Genomic DNA, 27,475 nt, shown 5'->3' with positions numbered 1-27,475 from the left:
GGGAGGTGGAGGGGAGGGGAGTGGGGCGGGTGAAGGTGTTGATGGGGGCGGAATCGGATTGGGATTCGCGGAGTTCGAAGATCGGGCTGCATTTTAGGGCGTCGGTGTTGGTAGGGATTTCGCCGGGCTGGAGGAGTGGGTTAGTTTGGAATACAGATATGAACAAATGAGACGTACGACTGGGTTGGACCCATTGCGATTGACAGTCGGTCGCTGGATCGGGATATTCGCGCCCTCGAGATCCACGTTCAACTGGACCAAGAACGACTCGGTGAGCGGATTCCGCTTCTTCAGCGCGTGCATCGCCTCGAGCAAGAACTGCAGATTCGCCACCATGGGCTGGTCCTTGGGGCGGAACTTCAAATACTGCACGAACACACGGCTCGCGACGTAGATGCTGAAGGAGCTGAACGGGTTCGTCTTGTTGAGTGTCAGTTCCAGCGAACTTGGTCGAACGGACCGCACACCATTTTCAGGTCTTACAGTAGAAAGATCAAGATGGGTCAGCATGCGCATGATGCGGGCGATCTCCGCGGCGGCGGTGACGCAGCGCACGCGGCTCTCGGAGCTGATGTTAGAGGATAGGCGGTGCTTGTCCGCCTTGAAGATGGCGGCCTGGTGCAGGCAGATGACGCTGGTGTGGATGTTCATGTTCAGGAAGATGACATTCGGTTCGCCGAGGCCGGCAGGCAGGCGGAGGTGGTCGGGGAGGTTGAGGGCGGTGGTGGAGAGGAGGGATTCCATCTTGCGATGGCGGGTCCAGAACTCGCCGTTGAGGTCATCGGCGGCGTCGGCGGGGCTAGGGCGGTGGAGGTGGGTGAGATTGCGGCCGAGGAGGCAGGCCATCACGACGATGCCGCCGAACGAGGAGAGGTTGGATGCACCGCCGGGTTCGAAGACTTCTTCGAGTGAGCAGGTTAGTCCAGGTTTACTGCAGTGATACGCCTCGTCCGCCCCGGGAAGATTGCTCATGATCTACCATCTGTTAGCGGAGACACAATGGGACAGTTGGGCACGACTTACATCCGCCTCCTCGATCTGCATCGGCCACCCGGTCCCAATACTAGCATATCGGTCATTACAATATGCCATCCAGAATGTCCGTCTCCGCTCCTCCCGCTCCACCCAATCTTTCGGCGGCGAAATGCACTGCTTGACGTCCAGCCCCTGTCCATCCAACCGATGCAGCCCCATCATCTGCGCCAACCGCGTCGCACGTCCCACGCTCAGCCAGGCGCGCGGAAAATACATATGCCGGAACTCATACGCTGACACCAGGATCCACGCCTGGCAGTGCGCCACGGTGATGATGTTCTCCCCGTGGCCTTTCATCTCATCCAGCTGCAAGTATTTCCGCGCACGAAAGTAAAAGTGCTCGTGGAGCGACTCGAAGCGGTCGGTGATGGTGGCCGCGGAGCACCAGATCATATAGCGGAGGGCGATGGGCGGTCGCATATTCGGAGCGAGGTTCATGGCGGCGAAGTAGCGGGGACGATGGATCATTGGCATCGACGGGTGGACTTTCTCGAAGTACATCTGATGTCTAGACGACGTCAGTCATCCAAGCGCCCCTTCAGTTATGAAAGCAACCTACAATTCGTTAATGATCTCCTGACTCGGAAGCGGCTCTTCCAACCCCAGGCCGATCATCTCCCAGGACAGCGGTTCGTTGTCGTTCGTAGTATTAGGTGTCGTTGGGTTGAGACCGAAGCCATCTGGAGCGATGGCGCTCGTGCCGTTCAATATTGACTCCGTCCCTCCCATCGAGACGTTCAGTCCCTCCGAGCCGGTGGCCCCGAGACCGTAACTCGTATTCCGCGCATCGGGAACAATCCTCGTAGGTGGCTCAGCTTCTCTCGCCTTGACGATATTCTCCGCCTGTTCTATCCACCGATCTCAAGTCAGCGATCCTGGCCCTCATCCAACTTCCCCAACAAACCCACTGGGCACGGCACCACAACACAACGTATCACAACCATACATAGCCATGGCACCCAAACTAGAAGAACATCTTCACTCACCTAACCTCGCCAACCGCGCCTCCAAATGCTTCACATACCCTCTCTTCGGCCCACTCTTCTTCCGCACCTCATCATACGTGCACTCATGGTTCAGCCGCGTACACGTCGCGCACGCCGGCCTTGTCCCATCGCAGCGCAGCTTCCGCTTCCGACACAGCACGCACGCGATGCGCTTCGTCTTTGGGACATTCGAGGCGTCCGGGTGCGCGTCCACGTCGTTGGGGATCTCGCTGGGGAGGGGGCGCGAGGCGTCGTTGAAGAAGTCGTCGGAGGAGGGGGCAATAGGCGGCATGGTGTGGACGGGAAGCATGTCCTTGGTTTGGAGGTGGAAAGGGTCTGGGGGAGTGTTGGTGCCTGGTGTACCATGGGATACGGACCCAAGCAGCTGAATGGACAGGATGTGGGGATTTGGACCCTTTCCTGCGAGATGAACGGAATCGTGTATTTACATTCGCACCGCTGGATTATTTAACCACTATGAAATGACTCCCAGTGGTTGAAAGGCAGAATATTAAAATCAAGCGTGTCGTCACGACGCAGAAGTGGGCGTAGAGCGCAAGGTGGATGAAACTGCAGTACTGTACCGACGTTGGGCCAAAATGCTTAGAAAGCCGCGGAACAAGTTAGAAGAACGATGGGAGAACGGGAGGGTAACTTTAAACTTAGAGACAGGATTGGCGAGATTCCACCACTGAACTGGAAGAATACGAGATCTCCGGCCCAACGCAGCGATTAAGTCCAGGACTCCAGGCAAACACCAAGAGGCGTCGTCAACGGGTCGCAATTCGATATGAACGCGCAACGTCACACGCAAGCGCAATTTCACCTCCATTTCTAGGATTGCATTTTCATCCCTATCGAGTAGACCCCCTCTCAGATCCTCAATATCTTAAAACATCTCTGTGCATCCTTCTGTGACACACAGGCTCACTACCTGCATCCTCGCAGGCGGTACGGCCAGGAGGTCGGTGTTATGGTTGGACCACCGATAGCAGGGCTGAAGCCAAGCTGATGATCGCCGGCGTTGCCGAGCGCTATTATGACAAGGGCCGCATCTTAATAATCCAAATAATGAGAAATGCATCGATGAATTCCGCGCTGCCAATGGTCTCCATGCTGGCATTTGAGGCTCGGAGTTGTGTCTGTATTACCCGGTTGGAAAAGGGGTTGAAACGGTGCTGACTGTGTCCATGGTCGGTCCTCAATCTGAATTCCGAATTCCGAACTCCAAATATTATCACTCGAGCAGGAGCACATATTGAGTTTGCACATGCATTTGGAGTGCATTCTTTGTGGCGGAGCAACCGGACCAGGACATCCAACGTCCGCCGACACGCCGCGATGGCATCGTATTCGGTGTCCAGGTGCGTCCATCACAGGGGGCTGGGAGTCGTCACATTGCTGCTTTGTAAGAGACTTAAGAGTCCAGATGTTGGGTGGTGTGGCAGTACCATTAGTAAATCCTATTGGCTCGATCGGCATAGTTTTATATTCTGCTGAGTGGTTGATTGGGTCGTGATGTTGAAGCCACGTTTGTGTTATGCCATTGCAGTATCAGTGAATAAGTATACCGAGGGAGGCGGCAGCGATGACGTTGGTCCTTTGAATGCTTGTTACATGCCAAAGTTGTGCTGGTTTGATTGATATGCCAATTCCTCATTCTAATGTACACGCAGCATTCAACCGCAGGCTTGATGCCTTTGACTATTGTACAGCACGCTTCTAGTTCGACAAGATGCGAGGGTCGCTAAGTACAAGGTAGATATTCGACGCCCATGATACGAAAGCCAACACCAGGAAGTGCACGGAGATCCAATCCTTATGATGCGGACTTGGCCCGTCGCTTGCCTTGGTTCCGATGCCGAGCATGGACGACCCACTTGTTGACGTTTCGCTTCTTGCGAGTCTTGAATCCGGATTTGGCCTGTAGACGGTGAGAATGTGGATGGGAAAGTAGACGGGATTGACACGTACCTGTTGACCCCATGGACTCGTGGGAATCTTGTTACCCTTCGACTTGCCACGACCACCACCGTGAGGATGATCGGCTATGTAAACAATCAGTATACCTCAATCGAGACAAAGTGATCGGAAGGATCTGATGAGACGAAGAGACGATATGACATACCAGCGTTCATCGCAACACCTCTGACCGTCGGCCGAATTCCCAACCATCGCGCTCTCCCTGCCTTCCCCAACTGCCTGAAATGCCAATGCGGATTACTCGACACCCCGATGGTCGCGCATGCATTCCGACTCACCCTCCTCACCTCTCCCGACTGCAACCTCACCACCACCGTCCTCTCCTCCTTCGTCCCCTCCTCCCCCTTCGCAATCACCGTCGCATACGTCCCCGCGCTCCTACAAAACACCGCGCCCCGATCTGCCGCCGACCCTACGCAGTACACCTTCGTCCCCACCGGCACCAGGTGCATCGGCAGGCAGTTCCCGCGGATCGCTGTCTTCGCCGCCAGCATCCCCGGGTCCGCCACCCCGCCCATTTCGTCGATCAGCCGCTGCGGGATTCCCGCCCGGAAGCTCTCCACCACGTCGCCGGCGCGCATGCCCTCCGCCGCGATGACGTAGCTGAATGCCTTCTTCCCCTCGTCCGCCTCTTGGCTGAGCAGCGCAATGTGCGCACTACGGTTCGGGTCGTACTCGATGCGCTCGACGAGGCGCGGGCCGGCGTCCATGCGCTTGAAGTCGAGGAGGCGGATGCGGCGCTTGTGGCCGCCGCCGCGATGGCGCACGGTGACGTGGCCGGTGTTGTTGCGGCCGCCTTTGCCGTGGCCCTTCTTCGGGACGGTAAGGGGGTAGTAGGGGCGGCCTTTCCAGAGGTGGTCGTTGACGGGGCGGCGGAGATGGCGGATGCCGGGGGTGCGCGGTGTGTAGGTGCGGAGGATGGCGGCGGCGCCGCCTTTTTTGAGGGCGACGCGGCGGGCGGTCTCGGAGTTGGAGGCGGAGGCGGTGGGAGGGGTGGGAGGGTATTTGGGGGTGAGGGTGATGGTTGGGGGTTGGGAAGGGGATGTGACTTCGATGGTGACGGTGGAGTAGAGGCGTGGGTTACGGAGGGTGGTACGGCGTTGGCTGGATTGCCATATTGACCGTAAGAACGGCCTTGTTTGGATCATCGCCACTCCTGTATCACATCACAGATGCCGGCGTGGCTAATGGGAGGAATTGATGCTGTGATGTACGAAGCTGTATCCAACATGTTCAGTCTTCAATTGAGCTTCAAGAAAATGTCAAGGATGCCTGAGGCAGCAATTATTAATGTCTGAGGCGCTAAGGCTAATATGAGTACACTCGGCCGACCCACTCTATTGCGTCGCGTCCTGATTGGTTGCCATGACGAAAGCGTTGCCTGGTTGGCCGTCCACCAGAAGAACGCGATCCCGTGACTTGTTTTTCACGCGTTTTCTGGTTTTCTCGTCCAAAGAATGTTGATATCACAATTCTATCTCTTATACCTCTTCCACGACTATCTCCCAACAATTCCCAACATTTTCAGCGTCTCCAGCCCTTCAAACAGTCCTAATCGCGGTATATCACGGTCGTTGCGCGGGGCCTTGCGTGGTGGTCCAAGCGGGCGCGAAGACACGCCCAACTGACCGGGATCCTCTGCTTATGTAACCCGCTGGGGCAACAACAAACCCGTGAGTGAACGTCTCTGCTGCTTTCTACATCAACCATCGTGTATTTGCTCCTCACAACAGAGTTCCTTTTCGTCCCCCAAACACGCCTTCCTCTATTTTCCGTCTATCCTGTTTCTCTTCCTCCTGTACGCCGTCTCCATCTCACCCTCTCGCGTGTACAGAGTCTATTCCAGGTTCCGTCACGTTCTTTCTCCTGCCTTGATTCGGTCGGAATCTCGTCAATCAACATCGTGTATCGGGTACCAGTGCTGGGTATCTTTACCTGTCATCATACCCAAGCATCTACTTCACCTGCCCAGTGCAGTTGCCCAGTTATCCGTACGTTAAGATGGATCCATAAGACCTCGCTGGACAGCAATCTCTAACTTCATTCCCAGCTCACGCATCCATCAAAACATATACCACAACAACCTTGATATCGTGCATAAACCGCGATATACACGGTTCCAATTCCTCCGTGTCCACTCCTCTAGCATTCTAGAGGCTTGACGAACTCATCATGCCTCCTGCTGTAAGTTCCTCTTGCTTGATATCACCGTCAACGTCGTCTTCGACTATTCAACACGTCAACCCGTTCGATGAGATATCCCCTTGTGACGTGTAAATTGACCATCACCAGGGTCGAGCTGTTCGATCACGGGCTCAGGGCATTGAAAACGACGAGAATGCCGGCACTACACGTTTGACGCGTGCCAAGGCCGCCGCTCTGAACCACGAAAGTGCTGCATCCGATCTAGTCAAGAAGCCTCTCACCCGAACCAAGTCGACCACCACTTCCACCACCGCGGGTCAGTCCCGGAAACGTGCAGCCCTCGGAGATGTCAGCAATGTCGTGAAGCAAGGCACGGTCACGGAGAAGAATGGTAAAGCTGGGGCCAAGCCGGGTCTCGTCAAAGCCGCCGCACCTACCAAGGTTCAGAAGGTTTCTCGTTCCCAGTCGACGCGAAACGTTCTTGGGAACAAGGACAAGAATGCCTCGGACTTGAAGCGACCGGCGAGTGGGTCGGGGGTTCACGGCCCTGCCTCGAAGAAGCGAAACACGAACTCCACTTCGAAGTCCATTGAGGAAGAGGAGAGCGTTGAGACCCAGGAGAATGTTGCACCAGCGGAAAACACCAACGTCTATATGGAAGTCAAGACGAAGCATGAGGCGGTTGCTCCGAAGGAGGAGGCTCAGTTCCAACCTCGATCCACCACTCCCAAGCTGATTAACCCGGAAGTCGTCGACCTCGATCTCGAGGACATTGAAGATCCTCTGATGGTTGCCGAATACGTCAATGAGATCTTTGATTACCTGCTCGATATCGAGGGCAGGACTATGGCCAGCGAGGACTACATGGACCTCCAAACGGAACTCGAATGGAAGATGCGTGGCATTCTCGTTGACTGGCTGCTGGAGGTTCATGGTCGCTTCCGTCTCCTTCCTGAAACCCTCTTCCTAGCTGTGAACATCATCGACCGTTTCCTCTCCTGCAAGATCGTCCAGCTCGACCGCCTCCAACTCGTCGGCGTCACCGCCATGTTCATCGCCTCCAAGTACGAAGAGGTCCTATCACCTCACGTCCAAAATTTCCGCCACGTCGCCGATGACGGATTCACCGAGGAGGAGATCCTCAGTGCGGAGCGTTTCGTCCTAGCTGCCCTCAACTACGACCTCAGCTATCCCAACCCGATGAACTTCCTGCGTCGCATCTCCAAGGCCGATGCCTACGACATCCAGACCCGTACCCTCGGCAAGTACTTGCTCGAGATCAGCTGCTTGGACCACCACTTCATCGGCCACCCGCCCAGCCAGGTCGCCGCCGCAGCGATGTATTTCGCTCGTCTGGTCCTGGAGAAGGGCGAGTGGGACCCCACCCTCGCCCACTACTCCGGCTACACCGAGGAAGAACTGTGGCCGTGCTTCCAGCTCATGGTCGACTATCTGCATGGTCCGGTCCTTCATGAAGCGTTCTTCAAGAAGTACGCCAGCAAGAAGTTCTTGAAAGGTATTGCAATCTCCCCGTGCATCATAGAATCATCGCTGACTCTTCCAAGCTTCTATCGTCCTTCGCCAATGGACCAAGAAGTATTATCACGACTACTTTGGCATGGAGGCTCCCTCAACGTACGAGTCATCATCGGCGTTGAGGGCCGCTCCTAGGAAGCATAGCTCCCTGAGCTCATAACCACGCACACCTCACCGAGTGTCCTATCGAAAGCGTCGACCCCGCGGTTCCGACTCTTTAATTGGGCGGCTGTACATCATCGCTCAGCTCTCGAGATTTGCTTTTCCTCAGCGCAGCACAATCATCGTTTCCCCGAGCTTCCCTGTTTAGCGATGCGTCCTCCCTTCCTCCCACTCGCACTAATTCTTCTCTTCTCACGACTGAATGATGGATGGGTCCTCACCTTCCGAGCAACATCACACATTGGTTGCTTCCTTGATCATCGCGAATTTCTTCTCGGGCCCACGGCGTTAGATTCCAATGTTTGGGTATATTCTTATTAGGCTGTTTCATTCCCCCTCTGTCCCTCGCGCTGCGGTGCTCTTCACGGTTATCCTATCCGCCCCATCTCATCCTTTCCTCACTAGCATCCTGCATTACTAGCCCCGATCCGCTCGCATGTCTTTCCGTGCGCGATGGCGGAAGTCCCGTGGAGTGCGAAAAATAGCGTATGGATTCCGGATCGTCATCGGCATCATTTCTCTTGGCTACGTTGGACGCGCGAACTCATTCCAGCAGACATATGGGCAAAAGTACACAACGGCTGGGGCTAGTGAGGTGGCAATAAAAATGGTGCGATGTCTATTTCGTGGAGGAGGGTGATGAGGCATCATTTCAAAAACGGATGGGCGTCCATGTGTATGTAGTGTACACGGATGGATAGGAACAATGGCATACATGACTTGAATTCTTAGGTGTGATGTCTTCGTGATTCTGATGATTGATGGTGTAGGAATAGTGTATTTCATCCTGCCCGATGTTTTGAATCCCACTCCCTCCAACCTTCCAGCTGGCGAATCTCGCGATCCGCATCTATGCAATCCATACACATTGGTCCATCAATCCACCATCGGATCCCACTATCTTCATAAGCCACGCATCCCATCCGCTCATAAATCATCACGTCGTAACCCGCCGCCTTCCCCCTCCCCCCTCATCCGCCCCAATTCCATTTACTCAACCCCCCAACCTCAGTCCTTCCATCAATCCCACCTCCTCACAGTCGCCCCCGCATCCACCTCCTTCTGCCGCTGATTCTCCTCGCTCGCCTCCTTCAATATCTCCGTCCTCGTCCGATTCTGCTGTGTCTTGAGCTGCAGTGCGAGCTTGTTCGACGGCGTGGGTTTCTGCGCGCGGCTCTGTGATGCGGGGGTTAGATGGGTTCGGATACGCACTTCGGTGGGTTGGGCGGGAGAAAGGGTGGTGGTAGGGTGGGAGGTGGATCAGAGCCACACGGTCGTGGTCATGGGCCGATGAGCCTGGGCTCCGATTCAGCCAGCCATGCGACTGTACTGCACTGCACCGCACTATACACAACACATGACCCTCTCCCCAACCCAGCCTCACAAACCAACGCAAACGAAAAAACACCTACCTCTGCCGCTCTTGCCGCCGCGGCCTTCGGATCCTCCACGTCCCTCGTCCCGCCCCCCAACGTCCGTCCGGTCTCCGGCTTGATCGGCGGCGCTGCTTTCTGGGGGTTGGTGGCGGTGCTGCTGCCTTGGGCGGGGCGGGCGGGGGGGTTGGCGCTGCCGACGGTGCGAGCAGAGCCTTGGAAGGGGGAGGATTTGGTGGAGGGCTTGCCGAAGCAGTTGCCCATGGTTGTTATGGTGGTGAGAGGTATAGGGAGGTAGAGGTGGGGTTGGAGGGGGGATTCTGGGGGAGAGGGGTTTAGAGGCTGTTTATAGGGATTGTTTCTAGGGATTATTTCTAGGGATTGGGTATAGGGATTATGAACCTTGAGGCAATTGAAGCGGTAGAGAACATAGGTTGGTGGAAGATACGGATGAAGGACGCGCGGTGGTGGATTTGTCGTCGTCGCTCCGGATATCCAATCCAAGCTACGGCTCCTCTGATTGGCCAGAATCTGCGCCTCCTCTGCAGACGTCTTTCATCATCTGCCAGCGCCATTCCAACAATTGTCCCTCCAAGCCATGAGCATCGCAAGAATCCATCGGGGTCGGATTATAGTTGACAATGCGATCACGGCTGAAGAGGCTCAGGAGTAGATCAATTCATCACTGCTTCAAGGCATCAATCTCGGGGAGAGTCGTTGGTGGGCCTCTGGTGTCATCAGTACCTTGATGGGTAAGTGGGAGTCTCGTCTTCATCGCTACACCACTCCCGACAAGTCACAACTGTACCACTGACAACAGATAGATGGAATTGATGAAGACCGTCCTATCTAAAAGCCCAATATCGAATCTATGAGGCTCGAGCAATTCCAGTTCGACACGATGCAATCAAACATCGGACGAAAGCGGCGGCGCTCTCCCGATATTGCGACCAACGCCCTATCGTATCGTCCTACCATCTCCCCCACCTCGCACAGGTTTCAGCGACACAGTAATCCTCACCAACACCCGCCTTGTCAACATCAAGCACCTCATACCACCTTCCCAAGCCTCCCGTCCACCCCGTCGGCGTCCCGCGACGACCCAACGCCGTCACACAATCCCCAACCCCTCCCGTCCTCTCCCCCTCATCCGCCCAAAGGCCCACCATGCTTCGCCCTCCACGACTTCACCACCGCCTTCGACACATCCTTCCTCCGCCCTCCCTCCCCTTGCGAGGAGCCCTGCCCCATCGCCTGCACGTCCGAGGACGACGCCTGCGGAATCCCCGGCTACTGCGCGCTCCCCACCTGCGTCGACGCCGGCTGCGCAGACGGTCTGAACGACAGGTGCGGGGAGATCCCCTGCGATGGATGTGATTGCTCGCAGCCGTGTACGGACAGCAACTGCTTCGACGGGGGGCTCTATCAGTCGCCCTGCTTCGAGGAGGGGTGTCTCCATTCGTATCCCGGAGACGTGGGGCCGATGTACCCGCCCGACGAACCGGAGATGGATGGCGATGTCACGGAGTGTGACGACTGGCAGTGCCTGTTGGCAGGGCAGTTGCAAAATGGGCAGCAGTGGTGGAGCGGGAGTGGGTTGGAGCTGTGCCAGGAGGCGCACGATGGGCATCCGTCCTGGCCTCACTTCCACACGCTGGCCCAGACGTCCATTGCGAATCAGATATCCTCGCAATTTCCTGGCACATTGATGGGCGACGATGGCCGGACACGGCATGGCCACCATACCTGCTTCAACTCGCCGGTATCAAGACCGCATACTGAACAGGGGTCTCTGCCGTTTCAAGAACAAGAGTATTCGGTTCTACGGTCCGATCCATTCGGGCTGGATTTGTCTCGTCTGCAACAAGGAACCAATCTCCAACCGCCGTTAACGAGCCTGCGAGAACAAAGGACCGAAATTCCAGGGACCAGTCCAATCAAGTCCCAACCAAACACAACCATCGAGGCATCGCCCCATGTGATATCAACCTCAAACCTCCCCACACCCCCCCTCACCACCTCCACCTCCGCAACCGACCCCATCCCTCCCACCGAACTCTACCAATGCAACTGGGTCACCGACCCCACCGACCCCACCACCTGCTGCCCCCTCACCTTCCCCACCGCCTCCGCCCTCCAACACCACTTCGAACGCGCCCACACCGCCCTCCTCTCCGGCACCTACCACTGCCAACGCCTGCACTGCGACCGCTTCTGCGGCCGCGACTTCCGCCAGCGCGGCAAGCTCAACCGCCACCTGCTCGTGCACTCCGGCTTCTGCGAGCACGTCTGCGACCTGTGCGGCAAGGCGCACGGCACCAAGGAGCAGTTGAAGAACCACTATACGACGCACACGAAGGAGAAGCCGTATGTGTGCGGCTGGTGCGGGCAGCGGAGCGCGACGGCGACGCAGCAGAAGAATCATGAGCGGACGCATACGAAGGAGAAGCCGTTTGTGTGTCGGGTGTGTGGGCATCGGAGTGGGGATGTAAGTTTTTCGGAGGGATCAAATCAACGGAAGAATGATGGCTAACTTGATGGCAGTCATCGAATCTATCGAAACATATGAAGAGTAAACATCCGGGGTATGATCGGAAGGGGAACGATAAGTCGTCGCCAGTGCTGGGAGATATGAAGGAGGAGGGGGTGTCATGAGTCAGGACCGATCTAGGGGATGTCATTGGATTTTGGGAGATGGACTTTTGCGTCGCTGTCGGCACCCTGTTGTCGATTTATCGTCTATCTTCGTGGCATGGGTGTGAACCGCTCCTTGTTTACATAAAACTGTATTACGATGTAGCATGCGTCCATAAACCCGACGAAGTTTCCAAGTTCCGTGAACTCCCCTGTGCATGACCTTGCCGGTTCCCCGGGGAAACAGTGCTTCAGTCGAAGAATTTTGTATGAAATTCACGAGTTTCCAATGGATTTCCTTGGTAGGACCCATGCGCGATGTGGGTAGAGGTGTGACGGTGGATATTCCCACTGTCTCGAGAGCGAACGACACGAGTTTCAAGCGTGATGTTATGGGTGACGGGGAATCACTGTAGTCATAACCATGTGAATGAGACCTGTTATTCTGTCCGAGTAGTATCAATTCGAATATTTCGGACCTATTCCACTCTCGCGGATCCACGCCGCCAGTCCCAAGCACCAAAGGCTCGCCTCCTCACTTACGTTGATCATACGTCGGGAGGCAGGATACGATCACAGCCGCAGAGTAGTAGGCATCGATTCCCGGCTCGTTTCCATACTACGTATCGTCAGGATAAGTTGTTCGTTTAAGAGGAGTGTCGACTTACCGTCATAAAGGCAACAGCCAGCTCTTTAAACGACCTCGGGTCGCCATTCAACCACGTCACCCGCTCTTTCGGAAACACCCTCTCCCGGTGCCATGTCGTCTCGTTATCCCGCGTCACAGAATGCGTGACCGACTCCGGATCCAGACTAGTTTCCTCCGTGTATCTCTCCCAGACGATCGGGGCGCATAAGAAGTCAGACAGATAGACGTTCGTCGCATGGGGGTCGGCGGTGCCATTGTCAGATGGGGTGGAGTCATCGGAGTCGGTCATCTCGTGGTCATCGCGCCATTGCTCGTAGTGACTGCCGTCGAGGACGGCGAGGACGCCGGTGTGGTGGAGGAGACGTTTGAGGGCTTGGTAAACGATCATGTCGAGGCCTTTTAGCATGGGGTTTAGATGGGGGATAGCGGCTGGCGAGGAATGGGGATAGCCGTGGGTGCATGTGAAGCCGATGTGACCACCTATCGAGCAGTGATTAGCTCAGCCTGGTGAATGCGACAAGTCTTTGGAGTTCGAGCCTCACCATTAGGAAGGAATGAAGGGCTTTTCACGAGCTTCTCCAGCGCGGCATAGAAGTGGAACGAGGACTGGTTCAGAGCGCTCAGATGGGTCGCCATGAGCGACGGCCCGTAACTGGTCCAGTACAAATTGTACGTAAGCGTCACTCGATGACCGTCGGTGACCTCGAAGACTTCGTGCTCGCAGTCGGAGAAGAATGCGGCCCATTGGATCGAGTCGGAGTCCTTGGACGACCAGTCGAAGAGGACTTCTTGGCCGCCATGGCGTACGGCCAAGGCACCCCCTGGGAAGCATGTTAGATGGCTGATCGACTACGGATCTGGTCTGCGAACCTTGGTGGGGAGAGGGCAGACAGACGACAAGGGAGCCCATCTGATTCTCCGATCGAGGGGTGTCAACATGAGACTTGAATTTCCCCGACGGTCCCGAATAAATCTATCATATTGTTAGCAATTTTCCTTGATCCCCTCTGCGAACTCACGTTGAGTTTATATAACTCCGCTCTCACACCATTGCGCTCTACTTCCTCTTCAAACGCACTGTGGACCAATGCTTGGGTCACCGTGTCGACAATCCCATGCCTAGCAAGGTTGAAGTTGGTGCAAAACTCCGTGACATCCATCTTACCCGCCTTACGATACTCCTCGTCCAAGACTTCCGCGTTCCCCTTACCGAACGTGGCGGGCTGGCAGTCCATTAGCAGCTGCTGAAAGTCACGGCTCGACATCTCGTCACCCGGCACTGGCAGCGAGACCTTGCGTCCTTGTCCACCCTTGCGGGAATCCCAGCGGATGACAATTGGGCCTTGATTGACCGAGCTCGTAGTTTGGAGAGTCTCGACATCGATCTTGCCGCCGATCGCGAAGACATCTTTCGAGGCATGGCGACGAAGCGCCGTGGAGACTACTTGGAGAAGATCAAATGCGTCGGGTTGATTGTTGTCCATATCGTCACTCCGGCTCGCATCAACAACACAGTGCAAACAGTGGTTCAAGTTGGCAATGGTAGGGATTCTTTAGAGATGTCTTTCTGATGTTGAGAAATGTTAAACCATAGAAGCAGAACTGATGTGACTAAAGGGAGAAAAACAGAAATTCATATATTAGTTGAGCTACGCAGTAACCAAACCAGCAGCTTTCACATTGCCTGTTACACCAATCAGGCAGCTGGCTGTCAGTAACCAATCGACCTATCCGCTTTGGAAGTGCTACTAAGACGGCTGATGACTCACGAGGCATTAAGTCCAGTCATAAAGAGTTACACAACAGTAGAGACAATGGGATGGTTGAGAACAGAAAGGGTTGAGATGGAAGAGATCGTGTTCAAAGAACGCGTCACGTCACGTCAACCGAACCTCGGTACCTAATAAAACGCGTCTCCACGTGACCAATCCCCAGGATCCTCTAAAATCTCAACCCTGCAGTGAACCCGCCGCCTTCACACAAATTGGACCCCCAATCCATCCATCCAATCCGCACCCAGATCTTGAACGCGTGCTCAATTGCAGACGCACCAATGGGACCGGCCAATGCTGTCGCGTGCCTCCTGCGCATGGACGGAACGGACGACACTGTGTCGTCGACGCAATCCTGGAAACGTATGGCACAGTTGTATTTGCAAGAGGAGGGGGGTTCGGAGACAGGAATCCTTGGGATGGCTTCGCTGGCTGCTGTTGAGGCTGTTGAGGAATTGGAGACGCAAATCGGACAGGCTGTACTGCGTTCGATCGGTGAGGCATTTGAGGTTTAGATGATCGCGGGGTGGATATACTTGCCTACCATCGCAGAACAGAGTAAAAGAGCTGGCCTAGTCCTTTTCATTCTGTACCTCTACTTGTTCTCTTGTCTGATTTAGTTGGAGTCAAGTTGGTGCTATTGTGTGCACTACGGTCGTGTTCGCAGACTTCGCTCCCTGGCACCTCCACAGTCCACTCGACCAAATCCCACAGCACCTTGAGTGCATCTTTTATCCATTCAAGTCCATTGTTCATTGAATAGGAAGCTGCGGTGCTATCCGTATACCATCTACACTTGCTACTTGTCTCTCGATCTACATCGAAACCAGATGATCCGAATTGAATTTGGTGCATGAGACTGAGATCCTTCTACTCATTATAACGACCTCGACACGCCGATCAGGGCGCCAGCCGAGTCCAATCTCTACCCCATTCTTCGAACATCCACCTCATCGCGAGACAAACTCCCCTCCTTCCACGACTTCCCAACCCACGCTGAACATCGCACATCCTCGTCTATATAGATTTCCAAGATCTATCCTGTCTCCCACCATGTCCCCTCCCACCTCCCTCCCCACCCCCCAGCCTTCCACCGACATCCCCGCCTCCAAGCGCGGCTCCCTCACCTCCCTCGACCCCTTCGCCCTTCCTCCTGCCGCCCTCCCCCCCTCTACCACCAGCACATCCAGCGCATGTCGACCACTCAGCCTCACGTTGCCGATCCACGCGACCACCCTCCACGAACAAGAACCCTTCCCCATATCAACAGAGCCGCAACCACCGATACCACCGAGCGGTACCAGCACATCACCCAGCAATGGCAAGAAACGCCCAAGCACCGCGACCAGCGGACGCGCCACGAAGGGGGGCCACAACCAGCGGGGTCGCACGAACGAAGCGACGAAAGTGGACGACGATGATGCCGAGGACGCGGGACGGGCGGACAAAGCCTACCGGCTCCCGCCACCACCGACGAGGGCACGGAGGATCATCCAAATGGAGCCAAAGGAGACGGGGAGTGCTGGCGGGGATGTCGGTGTCGGGAGCGGAGCCACGAGTGGTGGAGCACCAGCTTCTGTGCCGACGGGACCGAGCAGGGTGGATGGGGGCGGGAAAGGGCGGAAGAGTGCGGGTGGGGCGAGTACGGCGGCGGGGCGGAAGACGGCGCGGAAGACAGCGCATAGTTTGATTGAGCGGCGGCGGCGGAGTAAGATCAATGAGGAGTTCGGAGTGTTGAAGGGGATGATTCCGGCATGCGCGGGGCAGGAGATGCATAAGTTGGCGATTTTGCAGGTGAGTTTGGCGAGAGATCTTACCGTTTTGCGATCAGATGGGGGAGGGGGGGTTGACTGGCTTATCTAGGCTGCGATTGAGTATATGCGGTACCTGGAGAAATGCGTCGGCGATCTGAACGGCGTCAACGAACGCTCCAGACGATCCAGCGCCTCGAATTTTGTCGCATCGCGACCTGCTACCGTCCATCGCCAGTCTGGATCAGTTGCTGGATCCGCTCATCCGTCCGCGAGCAACACTCCGATCATCTTCCCGCAAGTGCAAAACCACGCGGATGCAACACCCGAGGACCTCTCACCGTACGGACCGCACAGCGACCTAGACGGCGACCTAGCCATGTCCGATGTATCTCCACCCACGCCGACCAATCTCGCCGATCTACGAGAATACACTCTCCAGCAACCCAGCAGCACAGAGGCTTCCTCGATCGCTTCTGTCTCCCCGAACTTCCCCCCTCTAATCTCCCCACGCGCCCTCCAACCCACGTCGTCTACCCTCTCATCCCCTCACATCCCCCCATCCACCGCCACCTCCCCATCCCTGCACCCCTCTCTCCGCCACGACTCTATCCTCTCCTACTCGTTCAACCCCACCATCACGGCCCCTGATTTCTCGCTTGGGCGGTCGGCGATGGCGGGGAGAGATGATGGGGGTGGAGGAGGGAGTGAGGGGAGCACGAGGGAGGATGTGGAGGTGATGACGGCGTTGATGATGTTGAATGTGGATCGAAGGGGGTGGGGGGAGGAGAGGGGAGGGAGGGAGGGGGAAGAGAAGACGGGGCGGCGTGAGGTAGTTGGGAGGAGGAATCGGGTAGGGATGAGCGTGATGGATTTGTTAAGTCGGGATTGAGACGTGGAATTCATATATTGATCTACCAAAAGTTATAATAAAGATGCCTACTCTAGTTATCTATAAATTCAATCTCAAAAAAAAACTCATTCTTTGATAAAATGATCCCGAATTGACGGGACTGGGATATTGATTGATAAGGCAAACAAGAGTTAAAAGAGTAAAAAAGAGTAAAAAAGAGTTGTTACAACTCCCACCGCCGCCAACCCTTCCCAGAGTGAGTGTAATCGGGCAACGCCGTCCAACGGAGAGAGTCCTCTGCCCAATTGCTTGACTCAAGAATATCTCTCTGCTTAAGACTTCCACAGCGATCATGAGTTACCTGCATGAGTGGGAAGCCACCGTCGGGCTCGAACTCGGCACCCTCTGCTGGCAATTTTTGGTTGGGGTTGGAGAAGCAGTGGATCCATTGCATCTTCTCTACCTTTCGACCATGACAGCCAAATAAATATTCAACGATTAAAATTATATACCACTTTTAATTTTACTCAAAGTAATCATCTTCAATGTTCGTGATATCAATGGGAAATTTTCGAATTATGCATACAACAAAGCACCGAACATATAATGTCGCTCGGGGATGTAGACCTCCCAGCAAGAACCTCCGCTCCGCCCCTCTCGCTTATTGAACTCTCCACCCGAATCCCCATCACCGCTCTCAATCACTTCCACCCCTACGTCTTCTCCGCCGAAGGTCCGTTTCTCAAAGTCTACCACCGCCCCTCATCCACCCTCTACACCAAAGGAAAAGTATTCGCGACCCAGTCGATCCATGACATCCTCGTTCGGGATGTTGGAGATACGCGATGTCTGCTGGTGGTTCGTGGGGGAAGATGTGTAAAAGCTGTGGTTTTTGAATTTACGGAAGCGGAAAATGGGGGGTGCAAATTGCATCTTGGGAAACTTCATATTCTGGACGACTGGGTTCTGTCCGCGCAATTGCGGCCTCAAGAGCATGGATCGCCTACTGGAGTCATTAATGGCAATCATGTCAAGTCATTGGTGAGCGTGATCGGTGCGGCCGTCTCAGCGCATAATGGAGTCACGCTTTTCGAAGTTGCAGTCTACGAAGACACAAAGAATCAAAAGAATCAAACGCAGCTCCACATCAAGAGTCATGTCCAAGAGCTAAAGCCTAATTCACGAACGCTGCTCTTCTCAGCTTGCATCAAATGGACCACCCCCTCCGACCTCCTCATCGCCTCCGGATCCTGTTACGGTGAGATCTGTGTCTGGTCCTGCCGCACCACCGCATCGCAGAACGCCTTCCCGATCCTCCACATCCTCCCGGGCCACGAGGGCTCCATCTTCGACCTCGACATCTCCGACGCCATCGCCGCGCCCAATCTGCGCGCGCCGAGGCGGCTACTCGCGAGTTGCAGCGACGATCGCACGATTCGGGTGTGGGATGTCTCCGACGCGGACGGTCGGACTCGGGACTTGTCGATTCAGGACGCGGAGCTGCATCTGGGATCACAGTATAGCGGGTTCGGGTTCCAGGATAGCTTGGAGCAGGACATCTCCAGCACGCGACCACTAGCGTCCGTGTGGGCGCATCAGTCGCGCATCTGGGACGTTCGGTTTTCGAACCTCCTTTCCGCCGACAAGAGTTTGCCGGCCGTATTGTCGGCAGGAGAGGACGCATCGTTACAGGTGAGGGATCTGCAGTGGTGTGAAGGGGGACTGCAGGTCACGCATCGGTCGACGTTCGTGGGGCATGCCGGGAAGCATGCGTGGGCGGTGTGCGTTGCGAGGAATCTGGATGGGTCCGTGGACGTTTTTAGTGGTGGCGCAGATGGTCGCATTCTCTGCCATGCGGCGGATGGGCACGGCGACGGTCGTGTGATTGAACAAGAAGACTGGACTGCGGCAGACTTCTTGGACGTGCAGAGTTTAGGTTGCACGCCATTTCGCCTGGACAGCGATGAGATGGAAGGGACCGAGAGCACGATGGACGCGATGGTCGTCCTGAAGAACGATTTCGCTCGGTCATTCTGCTTCGTGGCTGACGACACGATTCTCGTGTCCATGAATTCTGGCAACTTGCTACGAATAGATCGAAACAGCGGCGATGCTGGGTGCGTGAGCAAATGGCACATAGAGGGCATCGGATCTATTGGATCATTATCGGGCTTGGCTATGATGGCCAGCATTCCTGAATTGGGGGTCGCGTTCCTCGTAGGCAAGCAACCGATCGGATATCTAATCGAACCAACACGACAATCACTCACTCCCATCACACTTGATCCGCGGCGTGTGACTGGTTTGCTGTTCGGACAAGTCGCATCATCGTCGCGAACGCCGGTGTTGATGGCTTGCTTGAACTACCATGCTGGAGATCCGCAGCTGTACATGATGAAGATGGCGGACGGTGAGCTTGCCTCTAGCTATGTCCTCATGTCCATGACGCTTTTCTCGGCGAGCGGGTTGCCTCTCGTTCCGACTAGCTTGGCGGGAGTATATGATTCAACTGGGATCAATGCGATTGCGGTGGTTGGGTCGCGGCACGGACATATCTGTTTCTATACTAGAAGTCTGAACGGACACCTTGCTGCAGGTTCTCACGGAGGCGACTCAGTGGAGCCGAGTATGTTCATCAAACATGCGCATGGAGAAGAAGCTGTCACAGCCATCAAGATCCTCGATACCCCTAGCTCCGGGGTCTGGCTTGCGTCGACTGGCCGAGACGGCTTCCTCAAAATCCACCATGTCGACCTCGCCCGATCTCGCGCCGATTTAATCCACGAACTGCGACCTCCCTTCGGCCTCGACATAGAAGGAATGACCTTCGACAAGACCCAAGGCACCCTGATCATCTACGGCTTCCAACAGCGGCAGTTCGTCGCCTACGACGCGATCACGGAAACTCGGCTGCTCAGCATCGATTGCGGCGGCGCGCACCGCTCGTGGTGCTTCCATCTCGTCCCTAACGATGGCGGGATGCCAGCGTGTACGTTGGTGTGGACGCAGGCGCGGAAACTTCGACTGCATCGGCAGGAAAGGCCGGTTGCGAAGACGGTCAAGGTGGGGTTACATGGGCGGGAGATCAAGGCTTGTGATGTCACGCGACGGCGGATGGCAGAGTCGGAGGATGAGGTGGCGTTGATAGCCACAGGTGCGGAGGATACAGACATTCGGATTATCAAGTATCAATCGGCGGATCGAGAGACGAAGGCGGCCGGGGAGCCAGAACTGGTCCAGGTAGCGACGATCCGGCAGCATACGACGGGGATTCAACACCTGCAGTGGTCTGAAACGGGTGATCGACTGTTCAGCAGCGGGGGGTTCGAGGAGTTCTATGTGTGGAGGGTTCAAGCAGTGCCGATATTGGGACTGGGGGTCACGCGCGAGTCGACGTATCCGATCTCGCGCCCGGAGACGGACTTGCGGATCACTTGCTTCCAGGCGGTCGGGGAAGGTGGCTCGACGAGCGAGTCGGGAGGACCCGAGCGCTCGTATAAGATCGCGATGGCGTTCTCGAATTCGAAACTCAAGGTACAAGGGCTCCACAATTGAGGATACTCGTAATATTGACATTGAACAGCTCTGGCGATACGAAACCGGCCCCGACAAACCAACATGGACACACCTCATGACTTTCACATACACCACTAACTGCCTCACCCAGTGCGCCATGCTGAACTTCGCCGCAACCAACTACGCCGTCATCGGGAGCACAAACGGATTCCTTGCATTCGTGAAGCACAATGAAGATCAACCCCCGTCGTCAGGCGTCAAGATCGGCCCGTTCTCCCGCCTCCTCGTCCACCAAACGGCTGCCCATCAGAACGCCGTGATGACCTCCTCTATCGTCCACCTCAAAGACCGCGCTCTCATCCTCTCCGGCGGGGACGATGACGCCATATCCGTCGTGCTCGCCGAACAGACTCCCGAAAAGCTGATTGTTTCTTCGGTGGTTGTCCAAAGTGCCCATACCGCTGCAGTGACCGGCTCAGCGATCATCAGTGCTGCAGCTAGAGGGGATGTTTGGAGGATTCTTGCCGTCACGGCGGGTAATGACCAGAAAATCCGCCTGTGGAGGGTTTCGGTGGGACTGCCCTGCCGTGGTCCAGACTCCATCATAGTCAACAGTCTGGGGAGCAGACCGTGTGCCGTCGCTGATATATCGGGTCTGAACATCATCCGCTACAACGGCGTGGTTGAGATCGTGGTCTCCGGCATTGGATTCCAAATTTTTAGAATTCCAGTCGAAGGATGGGCACCTGGCAACGAGAAAAGCCCAACCATCAACGGTCGCTGCCCATGAACAAAACCCTCCTCAATTCCCCTCCTCCCGCTCCAAAAATCCGGGATCCTGCTCAATCCGCCGCTCAAACTTCCCCCACCAATCCTGCACGCTCTTCAACGGCACCACCTCCTGCCCCCCGGCCCCTCCGCTCGTGAAGCTTGCCAGAAAATTAAACAAGTTCGTCACGATCCGCTGCGCCAGCACCTTCGTCGCCACCCGCGCTGGCGGCGGCCGATACACCGCCATCTGCTGTCCCGCGGACCCGCCTGCCGTCCCCGCCTTCTGCGCCGCCAACGCCGCCGCTACCTGCGCGGCCGGCTCGACGGAGATGCCGAGCATCACGACATCGTTGGCACCGGGGGTCGGGGTGGGTCCGCTTGCGTCGTCGACCATGGCGTCGACGTCGGCGGAGGCGCCAGCGCCGCCGCCGGTGGGGCTCGAGTCGTTGCCGTTGATTTTGAAGACGGCAGACGGCTTGTCAGCGGCGATGGCGCCGAGGAGGCGGAAGTCGGAGGTGGGGGTGAGGCGGATGTAGACGGCGGCGGCGGCGTCCGGGGGGAAGGCGGCGCCGGGGTGGAGGAAGACGACGAGATGGTTGAAGCGGGGGGTGGCAGGGAGGGAGAAGGCGGATTGGGTGGGGGAGATGGTTTGGCCTTCGGTGAGGACGGGGCGGCCAGATACGATGACGCCGAACATGATGGCGGGGATTATGGATTGGAAATCAAGGAAGAAAAGACGAGCTGAGACTACCCATGGGTTACAATATGTTGTTCTCTTAGGTAGGCAGAGGAGGTATATTTAGAGATCGGATGACGGGGCTGTTTGGGTTTTCCAAATCCGTCTCTGTGATATCAATATATACATGCAATTGATTCAACCTCCTCTTAAAGAAAATGAAAAGATGATAATAGAATCAGCCGTGAAATAGAATCCAAGTCCAATACGAGGGAAATGGCCGTGAAAGCAGGCGAGATGATGGTGTGACGTCGAAAGATGTGGTTGCCTTAGAGTGTTTTGTTGTTGTCTGAGGCATCAATAACTTGCTCGCGATGTCGCGTTGAGATGATTTCCTGAGATATTTCTTGAGATGATTTCCATGCTCTATCTCATCAGATTTACTACGTACTCTCCACCCTCCCATAATCCCTATAGGACGTCAAGTTCTCCACAATGTCTCTCGAAGTCCATGTATGGGGTTCAGCATTCGACCTGCCCTCCATTGATCCGGAATGCCTCGCGACCGTTTGCCTGCTCAACTCCTTCATGAGAAGCGAAGTCCAGTGGAAGTTAATCCCCAACTTCGACCTCTCATTCAGTCCGAACCGTATGTTGACGACTATTGGTTCCACGCTCAATCGCACTCTGACAGCAATTTAGGTACGTTTCCGGTTTTGGTGGACGGAGACCAGAAGATAGCTGGATATGACCGTGTCCTCCGTCACCTAAGGAATCGTGATATGCTTTTGGAGCCTGCGGGCCCAGCGCCGGAGCTCGATCCATCGGTGTGCGTATAATAACACTTGAGTTGTAAGAGACAGACGCTTACTTAGGATGCTAGGGTTTCTGCGTTCCTTCGGTCCCAAGGCCAGCAACTCCTTGACCTCTCCCTATACGTCTCGTCCGAGAACTACTACGAGTCGACCCGATCCGCGTATACGAAACTGCTTCCTCTGCACATCAATTACTTCTTACCCCTAAGCCTCCGGGCCAGCGCCAAAGCTAGAACACAACACCTCGGTCTCTCATCGCTGGACCTGGATGCCGAAGAGCCCAGCGATTCACGGAAACCTGCCACAAACACAGCAATCCCTCCTCCGACCCAAACAGCTGCTCAGGCTGGCAAGGTGCAGAAGAGCATCACATCATTCTTACGAAAGTCCCCGCATGTCGATCACATCCGACTCGATTCTCTCGCAACGTCATTCTTCGACGTCCTCGAGGAACTGCTCGCCAAAGATTATTTTGGAATGACCAACGAAGGGACAAGACCAGTGGACTGTCTCCTATTTGGATACTTGGCCCTGATGTTGTATCCGGACGTACCGCACAAGTGGCTTGGGGACGCCATACGTAGGCGTTATCCAAGAATAAAAGAACACGTCGAACACCTACGGCGGTACTTCCTTAGCGATCTACCGACACCGCCATGGTCACCGGCCCCAAGCAGAGGCCTTACTGCTCCATTGTATGACCTGGGACATATTGTCAAGAGCTCAATTCAAATCTCGAAGCCATCCTCTCAAGCCTGGGTTGGGATGGCTTTGTTGGTTGGCTGTTTGGCATTTCGGTCTGGGGCCGGCCGATCGCCAGCTGTAAATTATATCTTCCCTGCGCGTTGAGGCGATGGCTATTCCCTACCGCACTAAAACCAACGCCTCCATACGGTGGCTCTTTTCGGGTCACATTATGGCTAAGCCTGGGTCTAGTAGAACCGATTCTGGACATCCGGAGATCAAGACTCAATGTACCTTGATGACAGGGCTAGGTAATGAAGCTGCTCTACAGATTTGTCCTCGCAGTTTTGAGACACTCCAGGACTGATCTACAGACTGACGGCGCCCGAGGAAGAAGAATCTACCACTGGTACAAATATTCCCGGAGCCGAGGCCAAAAATGGCTTCCATCCATAATGTAGAATTAAGGAACACTTCAAGAGCATCATGCACGTCAGGTGAGGTCTTTCTAGATGGGGAAGATGCGCTTTCCACGATCAAGATTTCAAGCAACAAGTACTTCTCTCCGTACCGCCATTTTCACGCAATCATCTCATCTGTCTTCTATTGTGTTCTGGCTTCACCCCATCTAAATAGCCATGCTCGCTATTTTAGACCTTTTGTGGCCCACCAACCCCCTTGTCTATGGGCCCATTGTGGTCTGGTTCTGTATCCGTCCGTTGTTCACCTTCTACTCCGGGAAAAGAACTCACGGCCCCCCTCGCGGCTTTCTGATCTGGATTCCACGCGTTTTCTTGATCGATTCCCGCACAATCTTGACCACCAACAGTCTGGAGGCTTACCTGCTCCTTCGCTTTCAGAAGTTTTGTTTGGCGTTATGTGTCCTAGCGATTGTTGTCTATGGTGTGCCGCTCGGCTGGGTTTATCAAAGGGTACCGATACCCCTTAGAGTGTACAGATATGGGAGGATTAGCTTTTACAATGTTCCGAAGGGTTGGAATCTCCTGCTGCCAACGTTGCTCTGCATCCTCTATACTGGTACGCTTCTCACCCCGGTCTTCATATTTGTGTTTTAACAGCTCTCGTTATAGTGATTTCTCTCTATGCCATCGTCCATGAAACGTACTTCTACCACAGAGCAAGAGACGCCGTGATGCTGCGCAGCGGAATGCTAGAGCGAGTGTCGACAAGAACCGTTTTGTTCAAGACCCTCACGAGAAACATCTACGAGGATGACATCCGCGACGAACTAGGAGCCGCGGATATTGAAGATGTCCTCATCCAATGCGATACCACGCGACTTGAAGATATTTTCTACCAAGTTCCTCATTTCCGGGGTGCAGTCGAGAGGGGCCTACTCCGGTCTATGAGACATCGACTTAGAACTGGAACGGACAGTTCCGACCCCGGCCCGGCTCAATGCCTCCAGTGGCTCGATTTCATGTGGAACGCCGTCATCCTCGAAAGAATGAAATTGGAGAAGGACGAGGCCTTGGAAACTGGCTTCGTGTTTGTCCTTTTTCGCGACTTCCGAACGGCTATGAAAGCCTACCTCTGCAACGATTATACCCTGGAACCGATCGCTATCGGCGTGAAACCGAGGGATCTATTGTATGACAATTTCCACGATCTTCTCCCAAAGGACCGGCTCAGTAACGATGGATGGCGGAACCACTTGCTCGCGCTTCTCGTGCCTGTGGCTTTCTACGTCCCTTTCTCGAGCTGGCTCGTGTATCTCGCCAAGGATATACTAAGCCGTGTCACCAGAGACGTCACGCTGGTCTTCCTCGCCCTCTGTATGCGTTGGCTTGCAATGCAAGGCCTCCAACTTCGCCGACTTCAGAGGTCGGTTGTCGACCGCCTCTCCATGAATATGCTCCTCGAGATGGACTTGTACACGATCTTCCTTGTATGTGGAGGGTTTTTTGATCCGAAGATGCCAGTTGTGCTCCATGATATTACCAATGCTATTTACATCGTCGCTATTCAAGCGGATCTCCTGATCTTCGTGTCTCTGACATTTGCCCTCCTTGCCAAAGCGGGGGCGATCACACCGCGAGAGATATGGGAGAGTCGCCAGCTTCCCAAGAATAACCTGACTGTTCGATACAAAACTTTCATTTTGGCCCTTATCCTCAGTAAGTGATAGTGCAATTATTTCGAGGTGTCGGGTACTAAGCGCCAACAGTCATGACTGCTTCCCCTATCGTGCCACTAATAGGTATCGGCTGCTTTCTGTTCCTTGTCATCAATTATTTCTACTGGAAATACAACCTGCTCTACGTATTTGCCGACGTCGACGACTCTTTCGGGTTCTACCACGGCGAATCGCTGCTCTGGCTCTGCCGTTGTGCCGTCTGGGGCGGTCCGATGCAGCTACTCTCAACCGTCTGGGTGAAGCACAACTTCGCCGAAATCATCCACAAATTCATGTGGCGCCGCTCCCTCGACAGGGGTCTCCGAGCCGACTTCGTCGTCTGCATCGTCGCGTTGGCGATCTTCGTCCTTCTATCGATGTGCACCCAACACTACTATGACTTCATCGAGCCGCTGATGAACCTCCACCCGTGCATCATCTCCGATGATACCCATCGACTGGAGCGCGATATCCGCGACGGATTCTACTCCCCCCGCCCCCCGAAACACGTCTTCGCACGCCTCTACCGCTTCATCTGGCCCGACTACGCCACCATCCGCGAATTCGTGAACCCCCGCACCTGTCCGCCCGCGCCCAATCTCGACGCCTATCTGCGGCCGTGGGAGGAAATGGACCCGTTCCCGATTTGGCTGCCGGAAGACCCGGATGGGATCGCAGAGGAGATGGCGGAGACGATCCGGGACACGTTCGATTCGGATGATAGCTGCGTGGTTGGGTGCGGAGCGTATATGGATCGGAAGGGGAAGATCCATCTAGATGAGATGGAGGCGAGTCAGAATGATTGGTTGAGGGGGATTGGAATGAGGGATGCGTAACGGACCTGCCCGTATACATCAGTTTGTAACAATCTAATCCAATTTCCTTTACAGGTCTCGTACGCGGATTGCCAACTGCCGCTTGCTAGGCCCCCTGAGCGGAGACGGTACTAATACTCGACTGTCGCGCTCAGTGTGAATTCACGTTTCGTGTGAAGATCCGATCTTTGAAACACTGAACGTCAGAGTGATCTCGATAGAGTTGTATTTGTGTGGAACTAATCTACAGAAAAGAAGAAAAGGAAAGGAAAGGGCAATCTACATGGTGGGATAGAGAGAGACCTGCAGGTCTAACACAAACGCATAGAATCTCTTAGCCACACTTGTTCAACCACATAGAACAAGTAATGTGAATGCATAACCAGCATCGCGCCAAGCCGTGTCAATCTTAGATGAAATATAGTTATCAGCTTCCTCAAACACACAGTCCTGATATCGATGGAGAGGCTGTGTCGTCTCACCATCAATTTTACCACTGCCAGTCACTTCGGGCAGCCCTTTCGTGCGCGTACAGTTTGCCCCAGTCTTCTCCATCATCGCTTCCAGAGTGGCTAACGGATCGTTGTGTCCCTCACTCGACATCCTCTCTCGATTTCTCCAGACTAACTAAAGAATACCTATTGCAAACGGCCGCCAAAGATTCAGGTACCATACCGTCCGTCCGCGCCGTAGCTACCGACGATGCCCACTGCTGGATCTCACTGTAGCGATGATGCCCTAAAAGATCCTGTGATTGGGTCTAGGTCGTGGCAAGTGAGGAGGGGCTTGGTCGTGGGAAGCGGGGGGGACTTGGTCATGGCAAGGGGGGGGGACTTGGTCGTGGAAATCGGTTCCTTCCGTCGCAATCGCCGTAGGTCCGTTTTCAAAGCCTTCGCATGTTTTTCGATATCTGCGCTTGTGAACTCATCGCGGATCATATCTCGCCGGAACGCGTTCCACACTTGCTTCTCATCGTCGTCGTAATCGGTCAACGCTGATACAGCGGTTCCATGGACCTTGCCGACCTGCGCCGAAATCGTTTGCAGCACTTGAGGTAGTCGGGGTAACAGGTCATTCTCCACACATCTTGTCTGCAAGGCGACCCAATCTTTCAGATCGTCTAGGTTATTGGTGACGATCGAGGCTTCCGCTTCAGCCTCCGTCTGCATCTTTCGGATGATC

General features: G+C 55.1%; 10 protein-coding genes across 10 annotated transcripts in view; 5 read left to right on the top strand and 5 right to left on the bottom strand.

The window, feature by feature from the left end:
* Positions 1–2,313, bottom strand: part of P152DRAFT_445376 (uncharacterized protein) — a gene marked incomplete at both ends in the record, with an annotated part of 4,407 nt that extends 2,094 nt beyond the window's left edge. Inside the window, 4 exons of the mRNA XM_033677852.1 lie at positions 178–975; positions 1,024–1,543; positions 1,595–1,883; positions 2,022–2,313. Coding sequence (XP_033538891.1) covers positions 178–975; positions 1,024–1,543; positions 1,595–1,883; positions 2,022–2,313 — 1,899 coding nt within the window. The remainder of the gene's footprint in view (positions 1–177; positions 976–1,023; positions 1,544–1,594; positions 1,884–2,021) is intronic.
* Positions 2,314–3,603: 1,290 nt separating this feature from the next.
* Positions 3,604–5,223, bottom strand: P152DRAFT_453845 (ribosomal protein L2). Its single transcript, XM_033678464.1, has one exon. It carries the CDS (start codon positions 5,150–5,152, stop codon positions 4,082–4,084), a length of 1,071 nt encoding a protein of 356 aa, XP_033538890.1. The 5' UTR covers positions 5,153–5,223; the 3' UTR covers positions 3,604–4,081.
* Positions 5,224–6,093: 870 nt separating this feature from the next.
* On the top strand, positions 6,094–8,109 carry P152DRAFT_12917 (A/B/D/E cyclin). Its single transcript, XM_033673751.1, has 3 exons — positions 6,094–6,188; positions 6,297–7,665; positions 7,715–8,109. The coding sequence occupies exons 1-3, from the start codon at positions 6,177–6,179 to the stop codon at positions 7,843–7,845; spliced, it is 1,512 nt and encodes a 503-aa protein (XP_033538889.1). The 5' UTR covers positions 6,094–6,176; the 3' UTR covers positions 7,846–8,109.
* Positions 8,110–8,867: 758 nt separating this feature from the next.
* Positions 8,868–9,891, bottom strand: P152DRAFT_478273 (uncharacterized protein; the record flags this gene model as incomplete). Its single annotated transcript, XM_033681643.1, has 2 exons — positions 9,260–9,891; positions 8,868–9,023 (listed from the first exon to the last, which is right to left on the bottom strand). The coding sequence occupies exons 1-2, from the start codon at positions 9,482–9,484 to the stop codon at positions 8,868–8,870; spliced, it is 381 nt and encodes a 126-aa protein (XP_033538888.1). The 5' UTR covers positions 9,485–9,891.
* P152DRAFT_453841 (uncharacterized protein) lies at positions 9,822–12,043 on the top strand. The gene is made up of 2 exons (XM_033678463.1): positions 9,822–9,972; positions 10,045–12,043. Exon 2 carries the CDS (start codon positions 10,092–10,094, stop codon positions 11,751–11,753), a length of 1,662 nt encoding a protein of 553 aa, XP_033538887.1. The 5' UTR covers positions 9,822–9,972; positions 10,045–10,091; the 3' UTR covers positions 11,754–12,043.
* A 250-nt stretch (positions 12,044–12,293) lies between these two features.
* Positions 12,294–14,332, bottom strand: P152DRAFT_407734 (uncharacterized protein). The gene is made up of 5 exons (XM_033676903.1): positions 13,523–14,332; positions 13,374–13,476; positions 13,046–13,324; positions 12,523–12,983; positions 12,294–12,473 (listed from the first exon to the last, which is right to left on the bottom strand). The coding sequence occupies exons 1-5, from the start codon at positions 13,985–13,987 to the stop codon at positions 12,390–12,392; spliced, it is 1,392 nt and encodes a 463-aa protein (XP_033538886.1). The 5' UTR covers positions 13,988–14,332; the 3' UTR covers positions 12,294–12,389.
* Positions 14,333–17,485: 3,153 nt separating this feature from the next.
* Positions 17,486–21,040, top strand: P152DRAFT_469717 (WD40 repeat-like protein; the record flags this gene model as incomplete). The annotated part of the gene is made up of 3 exons (XM_033680915.1): positions 17,486–20,413; positions 20,463–20,953; positions 21,004–21,040. The coding sequence occupies 3 exons, from the start codon at positions 17,486–17,488 to the stop codon at positions 21,038–21,040; spliced, it is 3,456 nt and encodes a 1,151-aa protein (XP_033538885.1).
* On the bottom strand, positions 20,817–22,109 carry P152DRAFT_12562 (DUF775-domain-containing protein). Its single transcript, XM_033673729.1, has one exon. It carries the CDS (start codon positions 21,861–21,863, stop codon positions 21,198–21,200), a length of 666 nt encoding a protein of 221 aa, XP_033538884.1. The 5' UTR covers positions 21,864–22,109; the 3' UTR covers positions 20,817–21,197.
* Position 22,110: 1 nt separating this feature from the next.
* P152DRAFT_12563 (uncharacterized protein) lies at positions 22,111–23,566 on the top strand. Its single transcript, XM_033673730.1, has 3 exons — positions 22,111–22,491; positions 22,545–22,671; positions 22,726–23,566. The coding sequence occupies exons 1-3, from the start codon at positions 22,338–22,340 to the stop codon at positions 23,504–23,506; spliced, it is 1,062 nt and encodes a 353-aa protein (XP_033538883.1). The 5' UTR covers positions 22,111–22,337; the 3' UTR covers positions 23,507–23,566.
* Positions 23,567–23,885: 319 nt separating this feature from the next.
* Positions 23,886–26,663, top strand: P152DRAFT_12486 (uncharacterized protein). Its single transcript, XM_033673725.1, has 3 exons — positions 23,886–24,379; positions 24,433–25,479; positions 25,530–26,663. Exons 1-3 carry the CDS (start codon positions 23,980–23,982, stop codon positions 26,312–26,314), a joined length of 2,232 nt encoding a protein of 743 aa, XP_033538882.1. The 5' UTR covers positions 23,886–23,979; the 3' UTR covers positions 26,315–26,663.
* Positions 26,664–27,475: the final 812 nt, after the last annotated feature.

This window comes from Eremomyces bilateralis (genome assembly GCF_010015585.1).
Source record: "Eremomyces bilateralis CBS 781.70 unplaced genomic scaffold P152scaffold_1, whole genome shotgun sequence".
Lineage (NCBI taxonomy): Eukaryota > Fungi > Ascomycota > Dothideomycetes > Eremomycetales > Eremomycetaceae > Eremomyces > Eremomyces bilateralis.
Note: the sequence above shows the minus strand (reverse complement) of the source record. Positions and strands in the feature narration are given on the sequence as shown.